Source organism: Leptonychotes weddellii, chromosome 2, assembly GCF_054177405.1.
Source record: "Leptonychotes weddellii isolate Sample4059 chromosome 2, ASM5417740v2, whole genome shotgun sequence".
Taxonomy (NCBI): Eukaryota; Metazoa; Chordata; class Mammalia; order Carnivora; family Phocidae; genus Leptonychotes; species Leptonychotes weddellii.
This window is the reverse complement of record NC_138370.1, coordinates 40,233,404-40,243,676: the sequence shown is the minus strand read 5'-3', so window position 1 is coordinate 40,243,676 and position 10,273 is coordinate 40,233,404. Positions and strand designations below refer to the sequence as shown.

The following is a 10,273-nucleotide window of genomic DNA, read 5'->3' as shown; positions in this document are numbered from 1 at the left end:
ACAATCGACACCATCTCTGGTGTGGCATGGTTCTGCAGTCTCTGCGCTCAACCACAGACCTCTGCCGTCACCAGTCATCTGCTAATCTAGTTCTATTTTAGGACAGACACTGAGAATACTGTTTCCAGCAGCTTCCTATTGCTCTTTCGCAATCCTCTGCTCTGCACCACATCTGATTTATGGCTCGTCCTTTCCGATTTGGTCCTAAAACTGAGAGTTAGGTTGAGTAGATAACATCACATCTCTATCTTGCAGAAAGGGTAAATGAGGCCAATAGAAGCTTTCCGAAAGATGCGGACCTCATCAGTGGCACCATCCAAACTTATCCCCACCTCAATTGATGAGAAAAGAATAAATCTGCCTTTTCTTACGTGTGCTATAGAAACTTGCCAGAGAATATTACTTTCAATTCACAGCTACACAGGACAGAAACCCTTCCTGAAGGGGCTGCATTCCACTTGCCTTCCCTAGATGCTTTAAAATCTGTCTTTGGAGGGGCGCCTGGGTGGCTCAGTCAGTTAAGTCTCCGACTCTTGATTTCGGCTCAGGTCAGGATCTCAGGGTGGGAAGATCGGGCCCTGTGTCAGGCTCCCCGCTCAGTGCGGAGTGTGCTTCTTTCACTCTCCCTCTTTCTCTCGGCCCCTCCCCCCCACTTGTGCTCTCGCTCTCTCCAAAATAAATAAATAAATCTTTAAAATAATAATAAAATAAAATCTTTGTATTAAATCACACCGCTGAAGAGTTCTCTACCTGGCTCCATCGTCTAGCCATGTGGCGCCCATAGGACTTTCTCTTTAGGGCACCTGCTCTCTGGCTTCCCTGCAATTGCCCGCTCAGATGGACCCACGCCTTCTCCCAGCACCTACTTGGGCCTCTCCCAGAGGGCAGACCTCACAGCCGGGGAGGACAGCCTTGGGGCGGCTGTTTGCTAGGGGTTGGGAAGAACTCCTGGGACATGGGGCTGAGCTGTCCACAGGCATGAGCAGGAGGGCTTTCGTGATGTGGATGAAGCCAGGTGGGAAAGGAGCATGGGCTGTGGGCCTGGGATTTCCTTTCTTGTCACAGGTCCTCTGTAAAGCTTAGGGTGAGCCTTTTTGCCTCCGTCTCCTGGACAGATTTGATTTTCCTAGCTCACGGTGATCTGTCACCTCATACAGTGAGGGCAGTAGCCAACCCTAGACACACAACACTGATTACAGGGGTCGCCAGGACTTGCCAGTAGAGCTGAGGGCAGGAAACCTGTTTTTCTTCTGAAGGACTAGTGTATAAATGTTTTGTGGTCTTCCGGCCACATCTCCCTTTTTTTGTATTTGCTGTTAGAACACTCAGAGCTCCCTCCCAAGTGTACAACTTCATGGCGGGGGTGTGGTATGAACCCCACTCAGGCCTTATCTTATTTTCCCTTAACTCAAACACTCTAGTTTATAAAGCTTGGTATGGTGTATATATTTTTGTAAACCACCTCATATCCTGTTTGGACAGGGCTGGAGAGAAAACAAAGAGAAAGGAAGAAAGATTTCATCAATTGCAGGATGGACCTGGGGAGCCCCAAGCACACATTTTCTTCAGTGTCTTCAGACCCAATATACCAGTGTCAGTTAACAAGGTAACTATGGGAACCTAGCAACCAGCCTGCTGGGGTTGGCGTGGCTCACCCCACCCCCCAATGTGCATTCCTGGCACTTGCTCTGGGGGTAGAGAAACATGTACTCTATGTCCTGCTTTCCTGCAAGCTTACTTGACTGGGCCTTGGATGCAAGTCAACCCCAGTCTCTTATCTTGTATGCCCCTTGTAGCTTGAAGATTTTCCCAGGGTGAACTAGCTATACCAACGCAGAGAGCACAGAGGTCACCACACCAACCTATATCGTACCCCCACCCCACCCCCAGATTCCCACTTCCAAACTTGTACTTGCAGCTTGATTCTAGAAGATCTCACACCCTCTCTAGGGTAGAGTCTCTGAATGTCTCACACTCAGCTCTGCCATACAGAGTTCTGTTCGGCATTAGACCTCAGTGGCCTGGACATAAGCTCAGAGCTGCCTACAAGTTTACAACATGCAGTGAAAACTCTTGAATGGGTACCGTCACCAAAGCCAGGCCAAAGACACCCGTGAATGCTTCCAGAAGGAAGGCTGCAGGCGGGCCGGGCCAAGCAACTGCCTCCTTGAACATCTCAACACGGACACACCCCTGAAACAACCACATTTTGCTTTATTAGGCGTTCCATGGTAATATAACACAGAGTTCTTAAGGAATAATAAACACGAGACTTTTTTTTTTTTTACCATAATTATTTTGCCATTAAGACAGTGGTTACAAAAAAAAAAAAAAAGGTACTCTCCTGGCTACACACATTATCAGCTTTAGCACTGAAAGTTCCTCCACTCATGGGTCACGATCACAATTCCAAGGATTAGAAACCATCTATTATTAAGTCCTACACTGTTTTAGAGCATCAAGTCACTGTAGTTATTCAGTTCGGAGACACTGTCCATTTATTTTAGCATTTACATATGACATTCATTTAACAGACACACAAAGCAAGCCAACAGGTAAACATGCTTACACAGCCTGCAGAAATCTTCAGGTTTTAAATCGTTTTAAGAAAACAATCAAAATAACCAAAATCACCATGACCTGGCACAGGAAAAACAGGAAGACTCAGTGAATACTAAAAGAGCTGCAAGTGTTTCTTAGAATTGAAACAAAAAAAAAATTTTTTTCCAACTTGTTCAAATTTCCTCTAAGTGCAGGTGAGAAAAAAAAAGCAAATATATTAAGTTAACCAATTATTCTTTAAAAGTGCAATTTACTTTTAAAATAACAAATAAACAACAACAACAAAAATAAACCCCAACCACAACCCCAAAGGCAAAATGTGTGGAGAGATGAGTGTAATGATGTGACCTACTTTTCCATGTTATGCTTTACAAAAGCAGATTTGGTTCGATAAAAGCCTGCAAACGTTAACATTGCTTAAGAGAACCTGTAAACGCGTTCGGAAGGAAATGCAACACGAATCAGCAAAGACAGGGCCCGGCACGAAGGCAGCTAGCGGGAAGGGTCACAGAGACGAGGGCGGGGACGTGGACACAAGGTCACCTGCGGTCTCTACAGGGGCCACATGCTCGATTTGTAAGATCTTCTCCCCACAACAGCTCTGACAGGACGTATCGCTCCTTCAACAGATTTTTCCCCTTACAAAGTAAAACAGACTCTAAATCGAATTTCCCAAAGATTTTCTGAGTTTAGAAGGCCTCCCTATACAGCAGTCCCCCCTCATCTGTGGTCTTGCTTTTCGAGGTTTCAGTTCTTTGCGGTCAACTGAAGTCCAGAAGCAGGTGCTCCTCGCTCTGACGTACTGTCAGAAGGTCAGCAGGAGCCCACCGCTACGTCACAGTGCGTGTGTCTTTCACGTCACATAGCCATCTTACCCACTGACATCATCACGAGAAGCGTGAGCACGGTATATTTTGAGAGAGACCATTCACATAACTTTTATCATAGTATATTGTTATAATTATTCTATGTTATTATTGTTGTTAACCTCCTACTGTGCCTAATTTATAAATTAAAGTGTATCACAAGTACGTATGGGAAAAAAACAATATATATCAAGTTTAGTACTATTTGCGATTTCAGGTATCCACTGGGGGTCTTAGAATGTATCCCCCGTATCAAGGTGCGGAATGATATCTTCCAAAATAATTGAACAAGAAAAAATATTTTTTGCCCCGAAGCAAGAAGCCCCAGCATGCTCTGGAATCCCAAAAGATACTTAGCTGGGAAACAGCAGGCCCCAGGGTCAGACTCCTACCAGCTCAAAACTGAGCTGGTGGCTGGCTTGAGGCTGACTGGCTCACTTGGGTCATGGGGCTCAAGGTACAGATTTGATCGTGTCTTTCTTTAGCTAGTTAGCATTGCATGGAGGAAAAAACTTATGTCCTATAGCCTCAGGTTTCTGCAACATCTCAGTACTGTTTGAGGTTCTATTCTGAGCCCACAGGTGATAGTGTGGGTAGCTCAGCCCTTCGCTGCCCCTGGAAGGATCCCGAACTCAAACGCATATCCTGGTGTCGGGTGGGTAGCAAGCACCAGTCGTGTCTGGACTAGGACAGCATATTACTATGGCTGCAATGACAAAGCTCAAACCCTTCCAGGCAGGTTCTTAAGACCACACTAGAACAGGAGACCTGGTCATCTGAGAAGACACGGGGGGACAGAGATAAAAACATGGGTCTCAGAGACAAGGGCTGAAGGAAACACAAAAAAAGGGACAGACATGAAAATAGTCATGAATGAAAAAGCTAGAGAGAGAGAGAGAAAGCAGAAAAGATGTTAAGAAAGGAGAAGAGAATCCTCGAAAAATGTAATCTGCAGCAAAATCTAGGCCAAAAAGAAAACCTGCCCTTTATCAACAGTTGACCCAGAAGACGATGGAATGCAATGTGGACATTTTGGAGCCTCTCAGGAGGGACATGAGTTTGCCAACCACCCTGAACCAGCTCGATGGTTACATAATTGCATCATTAGGATGTCCAGTTCAAACCCCTTGTATTAATATTGAATTAGGCTTCCCAATTTAGTATGTTAAAACAAAACAAAACAAAACAAAACAAAACACTACTCTCCCCCCTCCCCTACCCACCCTCTCCCCAGACCCACGAAGAAAACTTTTAAAAATTTAAAAAGAAAAAGGCAGCTCTGGGGAATTCACTTTATCTTCCCCCCCCGCCCCCCCTCCCCGCCATGAAAAGGAAGATGGTAACAAGTACAACAGAGGTTAGAGATGAAAAATGCCCTCGTTGTGATTTGCTTTGTTTCGCATGTCTGAGTGTTGGATGCAGTTCCGTGTATGGGGTTGGTGGATAGACCTGGGTGTGATATTCCTTAGATGTATAGGGAAGTGGGTGAGCAAAATCAGTGACTCCGGGTGAGGGACGGAGTGCAGGGCCCAAGAGGGAGCCCCATGAACTGGCTGCCCCACAGTAACTATCACAGGCTCTTAAAAAAAAAAAGTTAGGAAGGAAGTCTCAGAATGTCCTCAGGTGTCCCATTCCCCCGTCCCCAAGTAGGCTGCAACCCGGGCCTCTAGCCCAGGCTGGTGATGTTGGCACGGCCACCAGGGGGAGCCACAATGCGCTGGGTGGTGCGGCGGGGAATGTTGTCGTCAATCTGAGCACCTGGAGAGAAGACAGGGGTGGGGGTCAAAAACAGTCCGGCGAGTTCCCGCAAGGTCCCGTGAGGTCCCGCTCTCAACCCAAACAGCACGGCCCAGGAGAAAAAGGGCCAGGCCCTTTCTCTGTCCCTGTCTCAAAACCTCACTGCAAGTTTAAGCTACAAAAAAGGGGGCCGACCTAAAATAGCCAAAGAAATCAGTGACCCTGGAAAGCAGTCCTTGCAAAAGCTGGTGGAGTCCCTTACTTGAAAGAGTAGAACTGTATATAAAATAACACTGTTTCAGCTTGTGACTGACTGAGACTACATCCTGCCTCTACCCTCATTAGTCAGACTGAGTGGGGCCTGCGCTGCGAGCACGGCCCTGCAGGACTGGGCCCTAAGCAAACCATAACCGTACCGGACAAGCTGAATCCAGACTGGTGCAGGTTCCGGACAGGCGGGGCCTGCTGCTTGGCAGGAGATGTCTTAGCCGAGGAGGCAGGAGTGACTGTCTTGGGTGTCACAGACACCTCGCACACGGGTCCGTCGTAAAGGCCACGAGGAACCCCTCTCAGCTCTGCCAGCTGCAAAACACAAGAGCCCCCTGATTCAGGCCATCTTCAGAGGGCGAGTCTCCCTGGCGACTCTCCAAAGGGGAGAAAACGGCGGTCAGGAAGGGCCTGTGAGATGTAGGGATAGAGGGCTTCCCTTATGGACACATACGGCAGGGACAGATGTCATCGAAGAGCCAGCCCCCACCGTTCCAGGCCACAGTTCCCCCAAGGGAGACCAAGGGTAGCTGGTTATGCTTCAAAAACTGACTAACGTCTCTTTCCACTGTCCCTCCCCCCGGGCACTTTAACTTACACCCAAGGCCAAAACTCCAAACACATCGTGAAGAGATTTGGTCTCACATTCAAGATCTGGCCCCCAACTTTCCTTTCAATCTCTCTCTCTCTGTAATTCCCTCACAGCTCCATCCATTCTCTGCCTCATAGTCCCCAAGCACCAGTGCCTTACCATGCCCTGAATACACTCTACATCTTCCATGCTCATTCTAATTCCCTTGGCTCCCTTCTTTGACTTCTCAAACTCCTACCTAACCCTCAAAACCCACCTCAAAATGCCCTCTCCCCATGACACTTTCCCCTAAGACTCCACAGCAGTGGCTGCCTCCTCTGAACCTCGCTGTACACGTCTCATCCCAGCACATACCACAGTCTTATTTCAATCTGGCTGGCTATGGACACACACCTGACTCATCCACTGGTATTCTGAACTCCAGAAATAAAAAAGATCATGTATCCCTTATTCCTGAGCCACCCCCTCCTCCATACCCATCTCAATATTCTAACTCAAAGTGCTTAGTCAGCATGTATGGAATTGAACTTAGCCCATAATAAAAACAGTTTGCAAGATCAAAGCTACTCACTCTGCTCCTCGCCTTGATACGCTTGTAAACAAAATCAGGGAAGGGCTTCCGGGGGATGTAGCGCCCAGAGCCTTCAGTGACATGAAGGGTGCCATCCTCCAGGACAATCTTCCCCTGGCTGATGACCACCAGTGGAGAGCCACGGCACTCCATGCCCTCAAAGATGTTGTACTCGAGAGACTAGGAAGAGAGAACACATAAACTTTAGCATACACCTTGCCCAAGATCTCGCAGACAAAAGCAAGGCCCAGAGATGAAGTCCCTGTCCCGACTGGCCACCCCAGCAGGCACTTAATCTCTGTCCCGATTTCCCTGTCTGGAATACGGAATCATCTTTTCCTGCCTCTAAAAAAACTGGGGGAAAAATACTTGAACAGAAAAACTGTGTGGAAAAAAAGCATGAGGGTTTGTAAATGCTACACAAACATAAAGGAAGTGATTCTCTGTATTAGCAGCGATTTTGTCCTCATTGACTTAAGCACCCATCGGGCTAAAATCCCAAGATCTTCTCTGACCAAGTTCTAAATTTCAAAATGGGCCATCCACGAGCAGGTTTTCCCACCGGCGGTCCTAATTTTCCAGTCTGTTAGCGACGTGGTTCAACGGCAGTCCCTGAATGGGAAGCCTGTGGGAACTCGAGCCAATGCCTTCAATAAAATGTTGGTGTCTAGTTAACTTCTGGAACCACGCAGCTATCCTTTTAGCGTCAAGCTTTGCAGAGTGACCTATCCGTGCGTCCTCTTGGAAAACAGGCGGGATCTTCACGTGCATGTGAGTCTGCTGTTACAGAAGAAGGCAACAGAAAAGAGCTACAGGCCCATCCCCCAGCTTCGGCTCACCCCATGCTCCTTCCCCAGGTTCCACAATGCCCCGCGCTTCTTCCTGCCTGCCCTGTTCACGGGCACGAACGGCTGTGGCTGGAGAGTTCACAGGGAGCTCTCACCAGAGAGAAAGAAAGAAAGCGTGGCTTCTGGGGAAAGTGAGACAGCTTATCAGCATTAAGGAATTGGTCTGCGGAGAAAGAGCTGTAACAGGGACAGTGAGGTTCAGGAGAACATGTCTGCCTGGCGCAGTGGCTCAGAAGGATGGGGAAGCCCCGGGCTGGCTTCACAGCTCGCATTCAGTTTCAGGACGCTGTGGTGTTGGTTGAAAACAGCAAGGAAAGGCTATCGGCGCTGTTCTGAGACCCCCAAAGAATCCTGTAGAAGCTACCCAAGGAATGAGGCAGAGACGCACCTGCCGGGGGGGGGGGGGGCGGGGGCTCCACACACACACACTCCAGGACCAGAGTGTGTCCCCAAGTCTGGGACTGTCTTTCACCCATCTGAAGACACTCATCCCTGGAATCAGTATGTTTCTCACAGCAACGGAGCTATGCAACCCCTTGTCAAGTCTCCCCAGAACTGAGCTCTGCCAGTGGGATCTGGCTTTGCTTTTCCCACTGACCCAGAGGATGACCACACTGAGGCCATTTTACATTAAATGCTCGGCGTGGCATTTTTCTACACCACTGTGGCAGAAGGAATTCAGACCACCAATGTGCGGGAGGACCGGCTTACAGCTCCTCTTCTCAGGAGCCATTTTTGCCTGCTCGGCACCCAATGCCAGTGTTGAGACACACAAGAGTCTTTGTCCACCCTTTCTCCAGGGCAGATTCACCTCTCAGTTATCCTATGCGAAGCACAGGTGAGCCCTAGGTATCACAGTCTATCTGTAAAGGAGTCTTGTAGCAGACTCAAAGCGGTGTCTCTTCTTTCACGGTGGTATACAAACTCAGGGAACAGCTTCAAATCGAAGGCATCTCAGATCTGGTGAAATCTGGGAGTTGTGTGTGGAACTCTGAGCAGATCACTTGAATCCCATCTCACAACTACAGGTTCTCCATCTGCCTGTCCCATGCGGCTTACGTGGATATGACAACACAAAAGCAACGTACGTGTGTAGCTCACACTGTCAGAATCCTGTCATCTCCGAAGTGACCTTTGGACAGGGTGTGCATCATCCTGAGGGCATCAAGCCCCATCTTTTACTCCGCAGCTGTGTCTACACTCTAACAAGCTCCTACTGGAGGATTGGCGACAACCCTGTGTTCATATATCCCAGGTCTGCCACACCCCGGCTGTGTGACTTTGGACAAGTCCCTTACACTCCTGAGACTCAGCTCCAGGGATAAAGCCCGCCCTGCAGGACTGATGCCAAGATTCAAGGAAATAAAATGAACAAAAGCATCCAGCACGGTACTTGGCACAGACTAGGCATTTAGGAAATGTTCACTCATCCACTGTCTGGTTTTTTTTTATTGTGCTTTCACAATAAGACTGCAAGCTCTTTAATGACAAAGCCATCATAAGACGCCTATGTTGAGTTTAATTGCCTGTAAATGACACATCATAAATGCCTAAAAGGGCTTTGAGCCATTCCCCCATTTTTAAAAGATGGGAAGAACCAGCCCCATGACTCTACGTCACTTAAAATTAACAAGCCCAGTGGTCCGATCCCAGCTCAGGGTACACAGAACCGACCCTCTGTCAAACCGCGAAGCAGTGAGCCTTCGTTGCTCGCCCGGTATAAACATTTTTAACCTACATCCAACCCTGGCTCCCTAAAATGACTCATCTGGCTGGATGCCTGAAAAGCCCAAGCAGAGGCTTTAGCAACGGGGCTCAGTAATAGTTAGCTAAATGCTCCAAATTAAAGCTAATTAGCCCAGTGGTATGAAACACTGTATTACGCAGGGAAAGCCTCTCATTTGTATTTTCCCAGATGATTAATGCTGCACAAATGTGTTTAGTGTGGACTCTCCGAATCAGGTGAGGACAGAACAGAGGCATTTTCCTTACATGGGGTTGCCTGGGGGTAAAGGTAGGGTAGTGCTATTGCTCTGGAAAGGTTTGGGAGTGATGCATCTTCTCGAATCATCTCTCCATCACATCCTCTCTTCTGCCACGGTCAGGGCTCCAGATGCAAACTCCTTAGCTAGGTCGTCCACAGCTTAAATAATGAGCCCAGTTCACCCATCCCCTCTGCAGAAGGGACTGCCAGGTTGGGGAAGCATTCTCTCCATCTAAGCCTGGCCAAGAGGCTGCATATGCAGTCTGGTAGGGAAGAACCCTGGACAATGTGGGGTTGTAATTCACGAAGTAGCTTTGTAGCATCAGACTGGTCACTTAAGCTCTCGAAGCTTCTGTGTACTATCTTCCCACTAAGTAACTGGGGTAATGGTGCCATGTCTTTACTGAGAAGGCCCCATGAAGAGTAAATGGGACTGTGTTGTTAATGCAGATGAACAGGTAAGGTTCACTGGCCAGGACCCTAGGAGCTCTGCCGGCAGAGGCCATTCTGGACCCCCAAGAGGCTGTGATCTAAGTTACAAGGAGGTGCGGCTGTAACACTAAGCAGTGGCCTAAAAGAATAAAAGTGCCCAGTGGGCATCTGAATGTCTCCTGCGGGTCCCTTGTGGCAGGCACTGCCGTGAAAGGTGCTGCCCCCAACTGTTAAAATGGGACAGTGCCCGACTTCTAGAAGCTTCTGATGTCCTGGCATGACTTTGGAGGCTCTGAAGGTCTATAGACAGAGAACTCTACCTGTAAAGAACTCCAAAATGCTGGGGCGCCTGGGTGGCTCAGTCGGTTAAGCATCTGCCTTCAGCTCAGGTCATGGTCCCAGAGTCCTGGGATC

General features: G+C 48.4%; 1 protein-coding gene across 1 annotated transcript in view; it reads right to left on the bottom strand.

The window, feature by feature from the left end:
- Positions 1–2,480: 2,480 nt before the first annotated feature.
- The window catches only part of DPYSL2 (dihydropyrimidinase like 2), a 133,720-nt gene continuing 125,927 nt past the window's right edge, over positions 2,481–10,273 (bottom strand). Inside the window, exons 11-13 of the mRNA XM_081812866.1 lie at positions 6,596–6,775; positions 5,582–5,747; positions 2,481–5,186 (exon numbers count right to left, since the gene is read on the bottom strand). Coding sequence (XP_081668992.1) covers positions 5,095–5,186; positions 5,582–5,747; positions 6,596–6,775 — 438 coding nt within the window. The 3' untranslated portion in view covers positions 2,481–5,094. The remainder of the gene's footprint in view (positions 5,187–5,581; positions 5,748–6,595; positions 6,776–10,273) is intronic.